Source organism: Hyperolius riggenbachi, chromosome 2 (assembly GCF_040937935.1).
Source record: "Hyperolius riggenbachi isolate aHypRig1 chromosome 2, aHypRig1.pri, whole genome shotgun sequence".
Classification (NCBI taxonomy): domain Eukaryota; kingdom Metazoa; phylum Chordata; class Amphibia; order Anura; family Hyperoliidae; genus Hyperolius; species Hyperolius riggenbachi.
Window position 1 is genome coordinate 52214133 of NC_090647.1, and position 21577 is coordinate 52235709.

Below are 21577 nucleotides of genomic sequence, written 5' to 3' on the forward strand. Positions count from 1 at the left end.
GCTGCCGCTCCCTGTTCCAGCAAACCATCGAGGGCCCTGTTCAGCAGAGAAACCAGGGGCACCCACTCGCAGACCATAGCATGGTCCCTGCTCACCATGTTTGTGGCCTGCAGGAAGGGAGCCAGCACAAAGCACACCTGCTGCATGTGCCTCCAGTCATCATCGGGGACGATGGACGGGATGTTGCTGGTCTTGTCCCTTCTCCGAGCTGCGGAAACAGTGGCCAGGGCAAGGTACTGGTTGACAGCGTGCCTCTGTTCAACCATACGCTCCAACATCGCCAGGGTGGAGTTCCAGCGAGTCGGAACGTCAATGATCAGCCGATGGCGTGGCAGATCCAGCTCCTTTTGCACGTCTTCCAGGCTCGCACAGGCTGCAGCCGAGCGCCGGAAGTGACGCACAACATTCCTTGCCGTTTCCAGCAGTTCGCCCATCCCCTGGTAGGTGCGCAGGAACTTCTGCACCACCAGGTTCAGCACGTGGGCAAGACAGGGGATGTGGGTCAGGTTTCCCCTGTCTATGGCAGCAACCAGATTGGCCCCATTGTCGGACACCACCTCTCCGACTCTGAGGCCTCTGGGGGTCAGCCAAATCCTCTCCTGCTCCTGGAGTTTGGCCAACACGTGGGCTGCCGTCAGCTTGGTCTTGCCAAGGCTGACCAAGTGCAGCAGCGCTTGGCAGTGGCGGGCCTTCACGCTGCTGCTGAGGCGGGGGGTTTGGCCAGGTGTGGCGGAGGATGGCAGAGGATCGGAGGAACCCGCTGCAGTTCCCCTGACCCTGCGGGGTGGCACCACCCACTGTGTTGCTGCTGCTGCTGCTGCTGTGCCCGCTGCTGCTCTCCCATCCTCACCCCCTTCCACCAAGCTGACCCAGTGGACAGTGAAGGACAGGTAGCGGCCTGTCCCGAAGCGGCTGCTCCAGGAGTCCATGGTGACGTGGACCCTTTCACCAACCGCGTGCTCCAGCCCTCGCTCCACATTGGCCATCACAAAGCGGTGCAGTGCTGGAATGGCCTTGCGGGAGAAAAAGTGTCTGCTGGGGAGCTGCCAGTCTGGGGCTGCACAAGCAAGCAGCGCCCGCATGTCGCTCCCCTCCTGCACGAGCGTGTACGGCAGGAGTTGGGAGCACATGGCCCGTGCCAGCAAGCCGTTCAGCTGCCGCACGCGACGGCTGCTGGGAGGCAGAGCCCTAACCACCCCCTGGAAGGACTCGCTCAAAAGGCTCTGGCGTGGCCTTTTGCTGACACGGGAATCACCAGACACAGCGGAGGAGGCCACTGAGGACTGGCTGCCAGAACAGGCCTCAGTGTCGGCGGCAGGAGTTGCAGAGGGGGGAGGAGCAGTGCGTTTCCGCACTCCTGCTGGTGCTGCTGGAGGAGCAGGAGGGCGGGTGGCTGCTGTTGCTGCTGCTGAAGGCTGTGCAGTGATGGGTGTGGTGCCACTGCCAGCACCAGATGCCTTCAGCCTCTGGAACTCCTCATGCTGGTGGAAATGTTTAGCCGCAAGGTGGTTGATCAGCGAGCTGGTGCTGAACTTTAAGGGGTCTGCACCTCTGCTCAACTTCCGCTGACAGTGGTTGCAAGTGGCGTACTTTCTGTACACAGTGGGCATGGTGAAAAAGCGCCAGATTGGTGACAGAAACATCCCCCTACGGCATGGAAGCGCTGCTGCCTGGCTGTCTCCCTGTGGTGGTTGGGGGGGGGGCTTGGGTGCGGCTGGTGGTGGTACTGGCTGATGCTGCTGCTGCTGCTGCTGAGCCTGAGACACCAGCAGGCTGTGGGTCGCTGCCAATGCTTGCAATGATGCGCCTCCTTGCAAGGCCCACAAGCGCATCCTCCTCCTCCTCCGAGCTGCTGAGGACGACATCCCCTGGAGGTGGTGGCACCCAGTCTCTGTCTGTCACCGGGTCATCAACATCATCCTCCCCCTCCTCAAACATGTCCTGCTGGGATGATGACCCCCCAAACTCCTCTCCTGATGCATGGATGGGCTGCTTGACTGTCGCCACAGTCTTGCTGTCCAATCCCTCATCCCCCAAAGTGCCCATCAGCATCTCCTCCTCAAAATCGCCAACAACAGCAGACAATTGACTCATCATGCCTGGGGTCAAAAGAGTGCTGAATGAGAGGTCGGCGACTGACGGTGAACTGGCCTCCTCCCCAGACCCTGCTGGGCGGCTGCTGCGAACAGGGGTGGTGGTGGTGGTGGTGGTGAGGGTGGAGGCCTCGGATGCAGAGCTGATGGCGGGCTGCTCATCCTCCGTCATGAGTTGCACCACAGTGTCTGCATCCTTTTCCTCAATGGGACGTTTCCGACCCGGCTGGAGGAAAATCGGAGCAGGTGCTACACGCTGCTGCTGCTGTGTCTCTGCAGCGTGAGTTGCAGATGCTCCTGCTGGGCGGCGCCCAAGGCGTCCACGGCCAGTGGCTATGGGAGGAATGTTAGCCACTGACGCTGCTGCTGCTGCTGCGGAACTGTGCATGGTGGCGCGCCCGCGGCCGCGGCTTGCCACAATGCTGCTCCCTCTCCTCCTGATTCCCTTGCTGCCCTTCCCCTTGCCCAAACCGCGCTGGCTGCCACTTCCAGACATCTTAAATGTTTTGGGCGTATAGACAAAAGTTTTGTAAAAGGGCGGGTGAAAAGTGGGGTACTTTAATGGAGTGGGTTGGTTGGTGAGGTGACTGAGTGAGTGTCCCCTAGTACAGTAAGTAAGTAGTAACAGTCAGGAAGTACAACTAGCAGTTACAATAATCAGTAGTAATCACAAGTAAATTTAGTGTGTGTACACTCAGACAGTGAGTGCACGCACGCAGGAGCTAGTAGCCTATGAACACAGTGACTGAGTGTCCTAGACTCCTAGTACAGTAAGAGTAAGTAGTAACAGTAAGTAGAACTAACTAATTACAATAATCAATCAGCGATCAGAAGGAAATGGAGTGTGGGTGGTGTGTGTACACTCAGACAGTGAGTGACCGCACGCAGGAGCTAGTAGCCTATGAACACAGTGACTGAGTGTCCTAGACTCCTAGTACAGTAAGAGTAAGTAGTAACAGTAAGTACAACTAACTAATTACAATAATCAATCAGCGATCAGAAGGAAATGGAGTGTGGGTGGTGTGTGTACACTCAGACAGTGAGTGACCGCACGCAGGAGCTAGTAGCCTATGAACACAGTGACTGAGTGTCCTAGACTCCTAGTACAGTAAGAGTAAGTAGTAACAGTAAGTAGAACTAACTAATTACAATAATCAATCAGCGATCAGAAGGAAATGGAGTGTGGGTGGTGTGTGTACACTCAGACAGTGAGTGACCGCACGCAGGAGCTAGTAGCCTATGAACACAGTGACTGAGTGTCCTAGACTCCTAGTACAGTAAGAGTAAGTAGTAACAGTAAGTAGAACTAACTAATTACAATAATCAATCAGCGATCAGAAGGAAATGGAGTGTGGGTGGTGTGTGTACACTCAGACAGTGAGTGACCGCACGCAGGAGCTAGTAGCCTATGAACACAGTGACTGAGTGTCCTAGACTCCTAGTACAGTAAGAGTAAGTAGTAACAGTAAGTACAACTAACTAATTACAATAATCAATCAGCGATCAGAAGGAAATGGAGTGTGGGTGGTGTGTGTACACTCAGACAGTGAGTGACCGCACGCAGGAGCTAGTAGCCTATGAACACAGTGACTGAGTGTCCTAGACTCCTAGTACAGTAAGAGTAAGTAGTAACAGTAAGTAGAACTAACTAATTACAATAATCAATCAGCGATCAGAAGGAAATGGAGTGTGGGTGGTGTGTGTACACTCAGACAGTGAGTGACCGCACGCAGGAGCTAGTAGCCTATGAACACAGTGACTGAGTGTCCTAGACTCCTAGTACAGTAAGAGTAAGTAGTAACAGTAAGTAGAACTAACTAATTACAATAATCAATCAGCGATCAGAAGGAAATGGAGTGTGGGTGGTGTGTGTACACTCAGACAGTGAGTGACCGCACGCAGGAGCTAGTAGCCTATGAACACAGTGACTGAGTGTCCTAGACTCCTAGTACAGTAAGAGTAAGTAGTAACAGTAAGTACAACTAACTAATTACAATAATCAATCAGCGATCAGAAGGAAATGGAGTGTGGGTGGTGTGTGTACACTCAGACAGTGAGTGACCGCACGCAGGAGCTAGTAGCCTATGAACACAGTGACTGAGTGTCCTAGACTCCTAGTACAGTAAGAGTAAGTAGTAACAGTAAGTAGAACTAACTAATTACAATAATCAATCAGCGATCAGAAGGAAATGGAGTGTGGGTGGTGTGTGTACACTCAGACAGTGAGTGACCGCACGCAGGAGCTAGTAGCCTATGAACACAGTGACTGAGTGTCCTAGACTCCTAGTACAGTAAGAGTAAGTAGTAACAGTAAGTAGAACTAACTAATTACAATAATCAATCAGCGATCAGAAGGAAATGGAGTGTGGGTGGTGTGTGTACACTCAGACAGTGAGTGACCGCACGCAGGAGCTAGTAGCCTATGAACACAGTGACTGAGTGTCCTAGACTCCTAGTACAGTAAGAGTAAGTAGTAACAGTAAGTAGAACTAACTAATTACAATAATCAATCAGCGATCAGAAGGAAATGGAGTGTGGGTGGTGTGTGTACACTCAGACAGTGAGTGACCGCACGCAGGAGCTAGTAGCCTATGAACACAGTGACTGAGTGTCCTAGACTCCTAGTACAGTAAGAGTAAGTAGTAACAGTAAGTAGAACTAACTAATTACAATAATCAATCAGCGATCAGAAGGAAATGGAGTGTGGGTGGTGTGTGTACACTCAGACAGTGAGTGACCGCACGCAGGAGCTAGTAGCCTATGAACACAGTGACTGAGTGTCCTAGACTCCTAGTACAGTAAGAGTAAGTAGTAACAGTAAGTAGAACTAACTAATTACAATAATCAATCAGCGATCAGAAGGAAATGGAGTGTGGGTGGTGTGTGTACACTCAGACAGTGAGTGACCGCACGCAGGAGCTAGTAGCCTATGAACACAGTGACTGTCTGACTGAGTGTCCTAGACTCCTAGTACAGTAAGAGTAAGTAGTAACAGTAAGTACAACTAACTAACAATAATCTATCAGTAATCAGAAGGAAATAGAGTGTGTGTACACACAGACAGTGAGTGAGTGCACACACGCAGGAGCTAGCTAGTAGCCTATAAACAGTGACAGTCAGTGAGTGTCCTACTCCTAGTACAGTATAACTACAATACTATTAGTAAAGGACAGCAGAAATACTGGTATAGATGAGAGAAATAAACAGAGGACAGCTGCCCACAGAGGCAAGGCCCCCCTGAGGCCTAAACCTGTAAGCTTGCAGCAGCTGCCTGTCTCTAATGTAACACACAAGCTACTAACTAAAATACAATGTCTATCTAACTAACAACAATATAGGTGTATATGGCAGGTGTAGGTGAGCAAAAACGCTAGGTAAATGATCACAATAGAGCACTTGCTAAGCCAAAGCACAAAGGAGCAACTCTCTCTCTGTACAAGTCTCAGGCAAGCATGGAGAAACGTAACATGGCGGCCGCTATTTATAGGGTAGGGGCTGGCCAGGGTCCCCCTCTGTGATTGGCTGCCGTCAGAGGGCCTGGGAGCCCTCTGATTGGCTCTAAGGACATCAATCTGGGCTATGACGCTATTCGAGCTCGGTACCGAGCTCGAATAGCGCCGAGTTGCTCGAATAGCTCGAATAGTGAATGGGCTATTCGAGTGTACTCGGATAGCCCATTCGAATAGCTCCAGCTATTCGGAGCTCGAATACCGAGCTCGAATAGCTGAAAAAGAGCTCGAATATTCGAGCTACTCGAATATTCGAGCTCTGCTGAGCACCACTGATGTCGACATCTCCTATCCCTTTATTGTGGAGGTAGATGCCTCAGAGGTTGGGGTAGGAGCTGTGCTGTCTCAGCGTTCTGGGTTGCAGGGAAGGTTACACCCGTGTGCCTATTTCTCTCGTAGATTTTCACCCGCAGAGAAAAACTACGATATAGGCAACAGGGAGCTCCTAGCCATTAAATTGGCCTTTGAAGAATGGCGTCATTGGCTAGAGGGAGCAGAACATACGATTACAGTTTCCACTGATCACAAAAATTTGGAATACATCGAGGGGGCTAAGAGATTGAGTCCCCGACAGGCTCGGTGGTCACTGTTTTTCTCGAGATTCAGATTTATAATTACGTATACCCCGGGTAGTAAAAACATTAAAGCAGACGCTTTATCCAGATGTTTTGAGCCAGAGACAGCACAGCCCTCAGACCCAGAGACTATTCTCCCACAGAAAGTGGTGTTGGCAGCCACAGAGACCTGGAGGAACTGGACTGAAACTTTAAGTCCCTTCCAGCAGGAAAGCCTGAAGGGGTCATGTTTGTACCGTTGCCATTCCGCCTCCAGATATTGGAGATTTTCCACTCCCACAAAAATGCTGGACATCCTGGTGCCACCAGAACACAGGACCTTGTTGCTAGGTGTGCATGGTGGCCTTCATTGGCAACTGACTGCAAGGAGTATGTGAGAGAATGTGCAGTATGTGCAAGAAGTAAACCCTCCCGTCAGGCACCTGTGGGAACATTGCAGCCTTTACCCACCCCGAGTGAACCATGGACGAATTTGTCCATGGATTTTGTGGGCGAACTCCCGAAGTCTGAGGGCATGTCGGTCATTTGGGTGGTAGTCGACAGATTCAGTAAAATGGCCAATTTCGGGCCCCTGAAAGGACTCCCTTCGGCCCAGGAGTTGGCCGATCTCTTCATCCTGCATCCGGCTACATGGCATTCCGGAAAATATAGTGTCAGATCGGGGAGTCCAATTTGTTTCTAAATTTTGGAGGGCATTCTGTCATCAGCTGGGCATGGAACTTTCGTTTTCGTCGGGCTACCACCCACAGACCAATGGTCAGACCGAGAGAATTAATCAATCTCTGGAACAGTTTCTAAGGTGTTATGTTGCGGATGCACAGACTGATTGGGTCAAGTTCTTGCCGTTTGCAGAATTTGCACACAATAATTTGAAAAGCTCTTCTTCTGGATTCTCTCCATTCCAGGTGGTAACAGGAAGGTTACCTAGGTTCTCCCCATTGCCAGTGGCTTCTACTCCGTTTCCAGCTCTGGAGGCTTGGCAAAAGTCATTTAAAAACATTTGGGGAATTGTGAAAAAGAATCTAGAGAAGGCTTTTCAGAGTCAGAAAGGACACGCTAACAAGAAACGTTCCATAAAGTGGAAGTTCCGGCCAGGAGACTTGGTCTGGGTGTCCACTCGTCATTTGGCTCTAAAACAGCCTTCACCCAAGCTAGGACCCAGATTTGTGGGTCCTTTCCCAGTAAACAGGAAAATCAACAATGTTACTTATGCCATTGATCTTCCTGCCAGTATGTGGGGTGTGAGATCATTCCATGTATCCCTGCTTAAGCCAGCAGTGCATGTAGATTCCACTCCTCCTCCCCCTGTGATGGTGGATGACCAACCTGAGTATGAAGTGGAAAAGATTTTAGACTCATGCATTGTACAGAACTCAGTTCAGTATTTGGTTCACTGGAAGGGTTATGGCATTGAGGAAAGACCATGGGTACCTGATTGCCGCATGCATGCGGATGAATTAAAGAGGGAGTTCCATGCCCTACATCCTGAGAAACCGGGTAGGAGCTGTCCGGAGTCCACTCCTCGGGAGGGGGGGGTACTGTGAGAAAACACGGAAAAGCCGCCGTGTGTGCTCAGAACAAGGCGGCTGATTCCACATCCAACGCGGCGGTTTGCACGCGTAGGCCTACATCTGCCAGTATGGCTAAACGCGGAGAAACCGCCGCATGCCCTGATAGCGGTGCAGCTCGTTCCGCGTCCAGCGCGGCGGGTGGTACACAACACATGTCTGGTGTGGCTGGGACTGATAGTCCACACAGGTTCAGAAGGACGCTGAGAGGCAGAACTTTTATGACAGCCAGAAGGGAGTCAGCTGACCAAGCCGGTCAGCTGACGATTCAACCAGTTCACATTGGTCCAGCACTTAGGGGAGGCGCTGGAGAGCACTGTGCTATATATACCAGGTGCTGGTCATTCACTGGTTGTCTGCCGTTGCGATCACTACGTGGAAGCACTCAGACCTTATTGTCAGAATCTGTGTTACCATTCTGTTATACTTCAGACTAGTTCCAGGGTGTTGATGATCAAGGACCTCACACCCAAGATTAGAGACTTGTGTTATCATTCTGTTATACTTCAGACTAGTTCCAGGGTGTTGATGATCAAGGACCTCACACCCAAGATTAGGGACTTGTGTTACCATTCTGTTATACTTCAGACTAGTTCCAGGGTGTTGATGATCAAGGACCTCACACCCAAGATTAGGGACTTGTGTTACCATTCTGTTATATGTCAGACTAGTTCCAGGGTGTTGATGATCACGGAGCTCACACCCAAGACTAGGCATTGTTTATTATCTGTTATGACTTACTGCTTTCCTGACCACTCTTCTGTTCACTGATTCGGTACTTCGCTATATCTGATACTCTGTTGCCAAACCCTGCGTTCCTTAGGATTACCGAATCAGCCTCCTGTCTTTGTACTTTGTATGTCCGTGTGTTGCCAACCTGGCTTGTCCGACCTTGAGAATTATCTCCTCAGTTAAGAGATAGTTCACAGATCAGTCAGTGACATCCTCCTATTGGTGTCACTCACGCTCTGGTCCTTTCTTCTCCCAGTCTGACTACTCCCTGCGGGAGATTCTCAGGCTGATGAAAGGTACTCATTCTCTAGTGCAGTATTCCTTACTGCCTTTGTACCTGTCCTACAGTTATTGTTCTCAAAGTATTACTGTTGCACCAAACACTCATATTACTCAGGTGTCCAGAGGTTAGTAATATATCTGATTATCGGTGATACTGCAGATCATCAATAATCAGGTATATATCTGTATTTTTGGTGATACTGCAGATCACCAATGATCAGACCCTCTCTGTGTTACACCGATCGTTACAATACCATAAATTATCCCTAAAAATGCGGAATACCTCTGCCTACTGAATAAAAAGCAATAAATGAGGTTATATTTATGTAAAAAGTGTATATAAACTAAGCATATATTTAATTTGTGTAGAACAAGGCCCTTAAAAATAATCAAAAACTTCTAATGTAATCCAGGAAGTAATATGCTGTACAATATATAAATCCTGAAAGATAAGTATACATTCCTGTAAATATAATTACAATGGCACAAGAAGCAGAGGACCTGATGGGGAACCTCAGTACACGGGAAGTACATCCCACTAGTGACATCACTGTCAAACAACACTCCCACGGAAAAAACGGCTGCTAAGCCACACCCAATAGGAAAAACCCAGGAGTATACAATCTGCATAAATAAGCCCTGGCACATGCCGGATATAAGCAACTAAAGCTAAAGTCAGTAACCCAAAAAAAGTTATTACAAATTAATTTTGGTTTCCCCTGGCATTATTATTTAACCCTGCCTCCTCCCCATCCGCCCTCATTAAGAGAGCCTGTCATGACAGGTTCTGTCTTTTTGACTTAGGTACTCTTTTTAGAGAGGAACTCCAGTGAAAATAATGTAATGAAAAAAAGTGCTTCATTTTTATAATAATTATGTATAAATGATTTAGTCCGTGTTTGTTCATTGTGAATTGTTTCCTCTCCCTGATTGACATTGTGACATTTATCACATGGTGACCTTTTTACTACTGGCAGGTGATGCTGCATTTTTGGCAGTTGGAAACAGCTTTTATTTCCCACAATGCAACAAGCAGAGGTGTTGTTAGGATCCTAAGAGATCCGGGGCACTTTTGGGCACCACAGACAAAAATAGGTGTGGCCCTGCACCATAATGTGGGTGTGGTCATGGGTGGAGCAAATATTACATGAACTTAAAGAAGAACTTCAGCCTAAACAAACATACTGTCATTAAGTTGCATTTGTTATGTTAATTAAAATAGATAGGTAATATAATCTCTTACCCACTCTGTTTTAAAAGAACAGGCAAATGTTTGTGATTTCATGAGGGCAGCCATCTTTTTGGTTGAAAGGAGGTGACAGGGAGCATGAGACACAGTTCCAACTGTCTGTGTGCTGATCACCCCTCCCAGTTGCTAGGCAGCGTGAATAACAACAGGAAATCCCATCATCCTTTGCACAGCATCAGGGAAAAAAAGCACGGGCAGTTTTCTTTGATGGGTGGAGCTTAGCTAAAAAAAGCAGCTAAAAATGATGCTTTGGTGAGAAAAACAAAGTTCTGATGCTGTGAAACTGTTAAAGAATTACGCAGCCTTTTCAGTTCTGCTGAGTAGATTTTTAGTCCGGAGGTTCACTTTAACAGCGGTCTAAGTAGGCCTGCCCAGAAAAATGTTGGATGAAGCACCTCTCTCCATTACAAAAAAAAAATTGCATGCTGGGTGCTGTGGTGCCTCTATGGGTCATACTGAGTGCTGCTCCTATGAGGCATGCTGAGTGTTGAAGTGACATGCTGGAAGCTGTGGAGCCTCCATGGGAAGCATGCATCTTTGTGTGTGTCCACACTGTTCCTCTCCCCTGAGCACTCCCCCAAGTGGAAGGAACTACTCATCTCCTCCATCTACTCTCCAAGTCTGAAGACATCCTCTGTAGCTGGGGATTCTACCCCTAGCATCCGCGAATCAGACGCTAGGAGCTCTAATGTCTGATTCCTTCTCAGACACTAAGAAGATATGTCTGCAGAAACGGGAGACCAAGTTCCCAGAGTTGGGTACTGCTTCCTGCTGCCTGACTCTGCCTGGGGGACATCAGGGGCACCCCAGAATAGATCTGAGGCACATGCCACTGATCTCTGTGACTAGCAACGCCCCTGGAAACAAGGCTCCCACAGTGTGTTATTGGCACCCTGGTGCAGATATCACATTGTGTGTGTGGGGAGGGTCACCACAATATCAGCCATACAGAGCCCCCTGATGAGCCGTTTGAGAAAACTAATAGATTTCTCATGTAAAATGGGGTATCAGCTACTGATTGGCATGAAGTTCAATTCTTGGTCAAGCTTACTTTTTAAGCACATTGCTACGCACACATGTGGGATAATTATCCTTCCAAACGTCCGATAACAGCAGTTTCAGCCGACGATGAAGTGTGTGCTCCCCGATTGATCCTGCTCGTTATGCTTCCCAATTGATCCTGTTCGTTAAGGGTCCATCATGCTAGTTTCTTAACCCCTGACACCAGAGCAGGACCTATCTGCTCTCCCCACCAGTGGAAATCCAATCCATCATGTGCCGATCGCCATCCCTCCACCCCCCTCCATAGCAACAGAATGCATGGCTGGAAGTTAAAAAAGAAGGGGTGAGGTGGCTTTCCTTAATGACGACAAAGTCAGATCATAACAAAGAACTTTACTCTGCACTTGGCGACGCGTTTCGTGGGTCCCAGCCCACTTCCTCAGGCCGAATACAGTCCAAGAGTTCTCTCAGCAGCTGTAGGAAGATCTGCCTATAGCTCGGCTCTAGCAGCCAAATACATACCCGTGCAACCATGGGTCATCAGCTAATGTTCACAAAAAAAAAAACCTTACACACTCAAAAAACATCAAATTAAAGTAATTGTTTCTGCTTACAGTTTGCATGTTTTCCCCTCAGAACAAAGATGTGGAATATGAGGAGGAACTGTATAATAATCTCACAGAAGAGGAGCGTCTCCTACCTCTGCTACAAAAAGACAGAAGATCCACGGAGACAGCCAGAACAAGCGCTCAGATTAGCAGAAGCGTTGCAGCTCTGAGACAGCAGAGAAACCCCACACCAGAGGATGAGAAAGTGCCTCAGATATTCATCCACATCCAGACCCTTAGGGCTGGGGAAATTTTTGTAAGTATAAATATTAATTTCCTATAAGTCAGCGGTGCCCAAACTTTTTAGGCCAGAGCCATGTCAATATTCTTGAGAGTGTTAGGGGGCCAAACTAGTGAAATTAAACACAATTCTGGCCTGCGCAGTACAGCCCAGCGGACGTCCGATGACGTCATCGCGCCCGCGTGGGACGCAGAAGTGCCGGGCCTTGGAGCGCAGAAGAGCCCGACCTGGCAGCTGGCCTGGCCAGGTCGGGTCGGCCACCGGAGACCACTGGGAGCCTGCGGAGCGGCAGCGAGGGCACCTCCTGCCTGCCACGGGCTGGAGGAAGCCCCAGGTAAGTGGATATTGATTTTTATTTTTTTACCTCCCTCCCTGAACCTTCCCTTTAAGGCCTCGCTGCAGGACCGTACAACTCAGCACACAAGTGTTTCCCCCCCCCCTCCTTTCTGCCCACCAACAGAGATTTCTGTTGGTGGGCTGTGATCACTGCTGGGATGTATGTTTATATTTTTTTAATATTTATTAATACATTTTGACATTTTTTCTTATTTTTATTACCCTCCCTCCTCCCGCCAGCCAATCACAGCGATCGGGTGTCATAGGCTGTCATTGGTGCGTGCGATCTCCTGCAAAACCCCGCCCCAGGACTTGACGCCAATTGGCGTCAGGTGGTCCTGGGGCTGCTGCTGCGTTCACGCCCATTGGTGTGACGCAGTCATTAGGAAGTTAACTTATCAGGGGCTTTTGCCAGTCCCCTGTAGTCCTCTTGGTCCCTTACCGTTGTTCTGCTCCTTTTCAACCAGCCGCTGTGCCCCTCTGAAAGTTAGCCGACTGAGCCGCTCGTGGGCTACTGCATGCTACTGCCCCGGCCGTGCACCTCCTCAGTCACATTGCTGTGGCTGGGAGAGTTTGGCGCCTGAGCAGTGAAGATGGGCCGAACCTCCGATTTTAGGTTCGCGAACCGGGCTCGCGAACTTTCGCGTAACGTTCGGTTCGCGTTAAAGTTCGCGAACCGCAATAGACTTCAATGGGGATGCGAACTTTGAAAAAAAAAATAATTATGCTGGCCACAAAACTGATGGAAAAGATGTTTCAAGGGGTCTAACACCTGGAGGGGGGCATGGCGGAGTGGGATATACGCCAAAAGTCCCGGGGAAAAATCTGGATCTGACGCAAAGCAGCGTTTTAAGGGCAGAAATCACATTGAATGCTAAATGACAGGCCTAAAGTGCTTTAAAACATCTTGCATGTGTATACATCAATCAGGTAGTGTAATTAAGGTACTTCTTCACACTGACACACCAAACTCACCGTGTAACGCACCGCAAACAGCTGTTTGTGTAGTGATGGCCGTGCTGGACTGGTGCGCACCATGGCGAGAGTGCAGGTTTTGGTGGCTTTACAGCCCATATGGTCGCCTGGCTGATGTATGTATGCAGTGGCGGGTTCACTGAACACAACAGGTATGCAGTGGCGGGTTCACTGAACAGGTATGCAGTGGCGGGTTCACTGAACAGTACAGGTATACAGTGGCGGGTTCACTGAACACAACAGGTATGCAGTGGCGGGTTCACTGAACAGGTATACAGTGGCGGGTTCACTGAACAGAACAGGTATACAGTGGCGGGTTCACAGAACAGGTATGCAGTGGCAGGTTCACTGAACACAACAGGTATGCAGTGGCGGGTTCACTAAACAGGTATACAGTGGCGGGTCCACTGAACAGAACAGGTATGCAGTGGCGGGTTCACTGAACACAACAGGTATGCAGTGGTGGGTTCACTGAACAGGTATGCAGTGGTGGGTTCACAGAACAGGTATGCAGTGGTGGGTTCACAGAACAGGTATGCAGTGGTGTGTTCACAGCACAGGTATGCAGTGGTGGGTTCACAGAACAGGTATGCAGTGGTGGGTTCACAGAACAGGTATGCAGTGGTGGGTTCACAGCACAGGTATGCAGTGGCAGGTTCACTGAACAGGTATGCAGTGATGGGTTCACAGCACAGGTATGCAGTGGCAGGTTCACTGAACAGGTATACAGTGATGGGTTCACAGCACAGGTATGCAGTGGTGGGTTCACAGAACAGGTATGCAGTGGTGGGTTCACAGCACAGGTATGCAGTGGCAGGTTCACTGAACAGGTATGCAGTGATGGGTTCACAGAACAGGTATGCAGTGGCAGGTTCACTGAACAGGTATGCAGTGGTGGGTTCACAGTACAGGTATGCAGTGGTGGGTTCACAGAACAGGTATGCAGCCAGCCAGGAACAAGTTAAGCCTAACTAATCTTTCCCTGAGAGACAGTCTGCAGCAGCTCGCCCTACTCTCACTAACGCAGGCAGCACACGAGTGACCGTAATGGCCGCCGCTGCCTGCCTTATATAAGGGGGGGTGGGGCTCCAGGGGCTAGTGTAGCCTAATTGGCTACACTGGGCCTGCTGACTGTGATGTAGAGGGTCAAAGTTGACCCTCAAGGTGCATTATGGGGCGAACCGAACGTTCGCCAGCGGGACGCGAACGCGAACCACCGAAGTTCGCGTGGAACCGTTCGCCGGCGAACCGTTCGGCCCATCTCTACTGAGCAGTTGTCATTTTTATAAACTGCACAAGTGCAGAATGGGAGTGAAATCCAGTAGGCACATGGCCAGGGGTGCAAATGCAGCTTATGGCGGGCCCCTTTGTGGAACGACTGCAAGAGACCAGGAGGTCTACAGGGGGCTGGAAGAAGCCCCAGGTAAGTTAAACTGAGCACTTTACTGTCACTTAAAGAGGAACTCCGACCAAGAATTGAACTTTATCCCAATCAGTAGCTGATACCCTCTTTAACATGAGAAATCTATTCCTTTTCACAAACAGACCATCAGGGGGCGCTGTATGACTGATATTGTGGTAAAACCCCTCCCACAAGAAACTCTGAGTAAGTACTCCTGGCAGTTTTCTGTCTGTGAACCTTGCTGCCGTGTGGGAAATAGCTGTTTACAGCTGTTTCCACCTGCAAAAAAAAACATGCAGCAGCTACATCTCCTGCCCGTAGTAAAAATGTCACCATGTAATAAATGTCAGAATGTAAATCAGGGATTTAAAAGATTTTACAATGGGCAAACACTGACTAAATCATTTATGCATAAATATTGTAAAAATAAAGCACTTTTTTATTACATTATTTTCGCTGGAGTTTCTCTTTAAGGTTTCCTTTAAGTGTTAGCCAATAAAATTGTATAGGTAGTATAGGTAGAAAAAAAACTAAGTTTTGTAGAAGTCAGGTCTGGTTCACACTGGACAGATCAAAAACGTATCGGGGGCACAGCGAGTGTTACTATGAGAGGGGTGACACCTAGGCAGAAGCAATGGAGGCTCCAGCCAGCAGGGCTGATTAGCGTTGTCCCCCCTGCAGAGTGGGGCACTGTGGTGCAGCTTGTGAGTGAATCTCACCTAAGGCCCAGTGCACACCAAAACCGTTAGCAGATCCGCAAAACGCTAGAGGTTTTTGGAGCACATTTCAGAGCGATTCTAGGCATGTTAGAGACGTTTTCTAAACATGCCTTGCGTTTTTGGGAGCGTTTTTGTGTAGCAGATTACAAATACTGTTACAGTAAAGCTGTTACCTAACAGATTCTGTAACAAAAACGCCTGGAGAACCGCTCTGATGTAGCATTTTCCAGAGCGGTTTGAGCTTTTCCTATTCTTTACATTAAGGCAGAAACGCTTCTGCAAACCGCAAAAGTGCTGCAGGACCCACGTTTGCGGTTTGCTAAAAACCGCAAACCACCAGTGTGCACCATCCCATTGAAATACATTAGCCAAGCGTTTTCCAAGGCGGAAGCGGTTTGCGGATCGCTTCAAAAACCGCTTGGTGTGCACCAGGCCTAATTCCCATACATCCATGCTTCTTGGCAGCTGGCCATTCACTCTACTACCTGCATGTCACATAATTTCCTTCAACATACAGAGGTCAGGAGGCCAGCGAGCAGTCGAGGATGCAGCAGGATCAGGTGAGAGTCACTCACAAGCCTCAATGCTGTGCCCTACTTTGCAGGGGGACACAGGAGGGGGGCCCATGGAGAGGGTGGGAGGAAGGATATCGGTCCCTCTTCCCACTAGGGACCACTAGACCACCAGACAAGCTTTATGGGGACGGGTAGCACCAGACCACCAGGGATTACATGGGGGGGGGGGTACCACAAGACCACCAGGGACATCACATGGGCGGGGGGGGGGGGAGGTTCCTCTAGACCAGCATGGATGTCAAATGAAAAATTGTTTGAATGGGTCTGTGAATAAGCAGCACTGTGTGCCAAATATCCTAGGTAAGCCACTGTGAGGAAGACAGGATTTTTAAAAGGGATTATAATTAGGAACTAATCTATTTTATACCATCGGCGGTTTAATTTTACATTTTTTTTTTCCTTTCTTCCTACACGCTATCGATATTGATAAAAAATGGCAGATCCTCTTTGATGTCGACATAATGAGATCCAGTCTTTATTCCCGGCGTTGATAAAATGCAATCTAGCACACGAAATTAAATTGTATTTAAACATCTCCCTGTGCGGTTTCCCCCAGGCGAAGGCTCACATTAGGTAACGCAGCTGAGTAAAGATTAGTAAGTCGGGGTATAAATTAGCCGGTGCGGAATACAGAGATTCCGAGGCAGAGTTTCCAATTAAAGTCTGTTATTGTACCTTCATGGTGGGTTTTTTGGAATATTTTATTCCTGATCTTCAGCATTGACAGGACTAGATAATTATAATGGTCTGGGCCTATTAAATTGCATCAGTCTGTGCGCCTGACATTGAAGTAGCTTTATCACAAGACAGAGCATGATTAAAGGATCAGCTAGATGCAGGCAGCTTGGAGATTGCCTTTACCTTGCGCTGCCCTCCTGATGCAGTCTGGGGAACATTTGCAATCATGGGAAAGAAAACTCTCCAAACAAATCGAGAGAGGAAGAGGTAATTATCACATCTTTACAGCAGCTGACCATTTGTTTTACTGATAATTTTTTTTCTTCATAATAAATGACTTATCTTAAAGATGGACTCTAGATCCAATTGAAGCCTGAATTATACCTCCATATTCTGTATCTACCCCCTTTATGTATTTTTTATTTACATAGCGCCGACATATTAAGCAGTCCTGTACAGAGTATATTGTCTTATCGGATCAGTGAATAATGGCGCACAGCACCTATGCATAAAAATGGCGCCGCATTAAAAAAATACGCTGATCGCTATTTATCGTTAGTACTGCATAATAATGGCGCACAGGGAAAAAAGAAAAAAAACGGCACACAGTAACGTTATTTATCAATAGTGCCGTTCATATGCCAAACAGCAGAAGTTATTTAACTGCAAAACAGTGAATGGATTTAATGTAACACTTTCAAGGTTAGGGTTAGGCACCACCAGGGGAGATTTAGGGTTAGGCACCACCAGGGGAGATTTAGGGTTAGGCACTACCAGGGGGGTGCTTAGGGTTAGGTGCTTAGGGTTAGGCATCACCAGGGGGGTGCTTAGGGTTAGGCACCACCAGGGGAGTGCTTAGGGTTAGGCACCACCAGGGGGGTGCTTAGGGTTAGGCACCACCAGGGGGGTGCTTAGGGTTAGGCACCACCAGGGGGGTGCTTAGGGTTAGGCACCACCAGGGGGGTGCTTAGGGTTAGGGATAGGTACAGAGAGGGTTCTGTGTGTTAACGCTAAATAACAATAAGGCTTTAACGTTAAATAGCGATAAGCATCAAACGGTTTAGCGGCAACACCGTGCGCCATTATTCGCAGGCGTCATTTTCAGATGTACCCTTGTCATATCACTAACTGTCACTCAGAGGGACTCAAAATCTACTCCCTACCATAGTGATATGTCTGTATGTATGTATGCATGCATGTACTGTACAGTGTTGCCCATAATTATTCATACCCCTGCCCTGGCAAATTTTGACTTAAAGTTCCTTTTATTCAACCAGCAAGTATTTTTTTCTTTTTTTTATGGGAAATGACATAGGTGTCTCCCAAAAGATAATAAGATGATGTACAAGAGGCATTATTGTGAAGAAAAAACATTTCTCAGCTTTTATTTACATTTGAGCAAAAAGTGTCCAGTCTAAAATGTATCATACACTTCACAAACTGTCACAGTCTGTGGGAAAATCCAAAGTTCTATACCATTCCAAGTAGTCCAAGCTGTTCTCATGCATCCTAATTACCCTGATTAATTGGGAACAGCTGTTTTAATCAACTCAACAGGTGAAAAACAGCAGCTCTCTGCAGTTGGTTTGTGGACAGTCATGGCTAAGACAAAGGAGCTCAGAGGCTTGGTGCACACCAAAACCCGCTAGCAGATCCGCAAAATGCTAGCAGATTTTGAAATGCTTTTTCTTATTTTTCTGCAGCGTTTCAGCTAGCGTTTTGCGGTTTTGTCTAGCGGTTTTGGTGTAGTAGATTTCATGTATTGTTACAGTAAAGCTGTTACTGAACAGCTACTGTAACAAAAAACGCCTGGCAAACCGCTCTGAAGTGCCGTTTTTCAGAGCGGTTTGCGGTTTTCCTATACTTAACATTGAGGCAGAAACGCATCCGCAATCCAAAATCTGCAGCAGCCCGGGAGTATGCGTTTCTGCAAAACGCCTCCCGCTCTGGTGTGCACCAGCCCATTGAAATACATTACCCTAGCGGATCCGCACCCGCAAGCGGATAGCAAACAGCAGCGGAAACGCTCCGGTGTGCACTAGGCCAGAGAGGACCTGCGGCTGCGCATTGTGGCTGCTCACAAGTCAGGAAAGGTTTACAAGGTCATTTCTAAATGTTTTCAAGTTCCAGTGGCTACAGTACAAAGTATTATTAGAAAAAAAAAAGAAAATCTCAGAGGAGGTGGTCGGAAGCCAAAAGTGACATCTGTGCTGGCCAGGAGGATAGTGAGAGAGGTGAAAAAGAATCCAAAGGCCATCCTGGTGAATCTGGGCTCTGCTGGTGGCAATGTCTCAAGGCAGACAATCCAACAGACACTGAATACAGCTGGGTTCCATGGATGCAGACCAAGGAGGACGCCACTTCATCAGATAAGGCACACAAAAGCTTGCTCGGCCTTTGCCAATGCTCATCTGAACAAAGAAGAAGACTTCGGGTCTTCTTTGTTATTGTCAGATGAAACAAAAATTGAATTGTTTGGTCACTATGACGTTTCCTTCATTTGGCGTGAAAAAGCCTTCAACCCAAAGAACATTATCCCCACTGTCAAACATGGTGGTGGGAACCTAATGCTTTAAGGGTGTTTTTCAGCCAATTGACCAGGGAACCTAATCACAGTAAATGGCACCATGAAAAAAGAGCAGTACATGAGGTTTCTCAATGACAACATCAGGCAGTCTGCAGAGAAACTTGGCCTTGGGCACCAGTGGACATTTCATTATGACAATGACCCAAAACACACAGCAAAAGTGGTGAAGAAATGGTTAGCAGATAACAACATTAACATTTTGGGTGGCCAGCCAGAGTCCTGACTTGTATCTAGTTGAGAATCAGTGGAGGGAACTAAAGATCAGGGTGATGGAAAGAATACCCTCCAACCAAAAAGATTTGGAGCTCATTGATAAAGGTGAATGGGCAAAAATACCTGTGGAGACATGCAAAAAGCTGGCCTGCAATTATAGAAAGCGTTTGATTGTTGTAATAGTGAATAAAGGCTTTTCTACTGATTATTGAGAAGGATATGAACAATTTTGGAGTGGACACTTTTTGCTCAAATGTAAATAAAAGCTGTGAAATGTTTTTTTCCACAATAATGCCTCTTGTACATCATCTTATCTTTTGGGAGACACCTATGTCATTTCCCGTCTAAAAAACGACTTGCTGGTTAAATAAAAGTAACTTTAAGTCAAAATTTGCCAGGGGTATGAATAATTATGGGCAGCACTGTATGTGTCACAGACTAGGGACAATTTTTTAGGGGAGGCCAATTAACTTATCTGTATGTTTTTGGGATGCAGGAGGAAACTGGAGTGCCCGGAGAAAACCCACACAGACACGGGGAGAACATACGAGCTCCTTGCAGATGTTGACCTGGCGGGGATTCAAACCAAGGACCCAGCACTGCAAGGCGAGGGCGCTAACCACTACGCCACCGTGCTGCCCCTTTGTTAAGTTAACCATTTTTAAATTAGGGGCAGTTCTGGCATCCGGCCACATCATTAACCCCCCTGGTGTTATGATTCTTTCCGGATTTTAGGGTCTTAAAGCAGTGCAGTTTTTTTGTACCCTTTCAGACCCTAAAACCTGGAAAAAATCATGCTGCCAGGGAGTTCTGCAGCAGCCCAGCACTCACTCACCTCCCTAGGATCCAGCACTGCAGTTTTCCCTCCGTCCTCCGGGTGGCGCTGTAATCCTATAGTGAGATTGCCGGTTGTCGTCATGACTGCCAGTGCAACAGCCATCTTAGGCTCATTCTTCAGCAGTTATTAGTGAGAGAAGGGAGAGAGCATTGCTGCATGTAGGCAAAGCGTTAGCTAGGCCTCTGTTCTGTGTCATCACTGCCTTTCTAGCTGTTGTACAGCAACCTGAGCAGGCAAAAAAAGAGTCCTTGTGTGTATAGCGCCCTGACTGAACATCAAAGGGCCCTTCTCAGGGCTGGTACTGGTACACATAGGTTAGCATCCAGTGTGCAGTGTATATTGAGCTGCACGTCACAGAGGGGCTCACACTCCTAGTGACTCCGTGTACAGAATACACCCCAACACCACAAGTGCTATTCTTGTTGAATTTTTATTTTTGTTATATCACAGACCTCTGAGTCACTGTCTAGTGCAATGTATATTGAGGTGCAAGTCACATAAGGGTGCACACTCCTAGTGACTCCATGTACAGTAGCACAATACACCTACCACACTGATATTCTTTTTAAAAAAATATTTTTTTGGGTAAAACGTATAGGCCATGACATTGTCTGCCCTGTGCTACAGCACTTGCAAAAATAGTTGTTGTTTTTTGGTCACATTACATTAGTATGTAAACCTGCACATACATGTGCAGAGCCAAATCAACACATCTCTTGCCAGTATCACTCACCAGGGATGCAACAAACATTTTAATTTGTATGTAAATTGTATATCCATGACATCCATTGATTGACAAGAGGCCAGAAGGATAGATGCCAGCTGCAGGCCCATAGAAGCCATATATTGACCCTGTAATTATGATCTATGAATTTCTGGTAAGCGTATCTATGATTTTAGGACCGGTGCACACCAAAAACCTCTAGCAGATCTGCAAAACGCTAGAGGTTTTTGAAGCAGATTTTCAGAGAGATTCTAGACATGTTTACAGAGATTTTCTAAGCATGCCTAGCGTTTTTTGAAGCGTTTTTGTGTAGCAGATTACAAATATTGCTACAGTAAAGCTGTTACTGAACAGCTTCTGTAACAAAAACGCCTGGAAAACCGCTCTGATCTAGCACTTTTTCAGAGCGGTTTTCCACTTTCCTATACTTTAACACGGAGGCCGAAACTCCTCAAAAATCTAAAAAATGCTGCAGTCCCCGAGTTTGCGTTTGTGGAAAATACAAACCACTCTGGGGCACACCATCCCATTGAAAAACATTACCCATGCGGTTTTCAAAACGCTCCAGAACCGCTCTGGTGTGCACCAGCCCTAAGTGGTGTTTTGGCGGAGGATCTCAAGAGTCAGTGCTGAAGTGATTGATTGACTTATCAGGTGTTGCTGCACACAGT

At 47.8% G+C, this 21577-nt stretch overlaps 1 protein-coding gene across 2 annotated transcripts in view; it reads left to right on the plus strand.

The window, feature by feature from the left end:
• LOC137543748 (cyclic nucleotide-binding domain-containing protein 2-like) overlaps nt 1–21577 on the plus strand; it is a 326577-nt gene that overhangs the window by 241156 nt on the left and 63844 nt on the right. Inside the window, exon 13 of one of the 2 annotated variants that reach the window (XM_068264880.1) lies at nt 11647–11874. The exons of the other annotated variant lie outside the window; for it this stretch is intronic. Within the exon in view, the coding sequence (XP_068120981.1) occupies nt 11647–11874 (228 nt within the window). The remainder of the gene's footprint in view (nt 1–11646; nt 11875–21577) is intronic. 2 annotated transcript variants of the gene reach the window in all.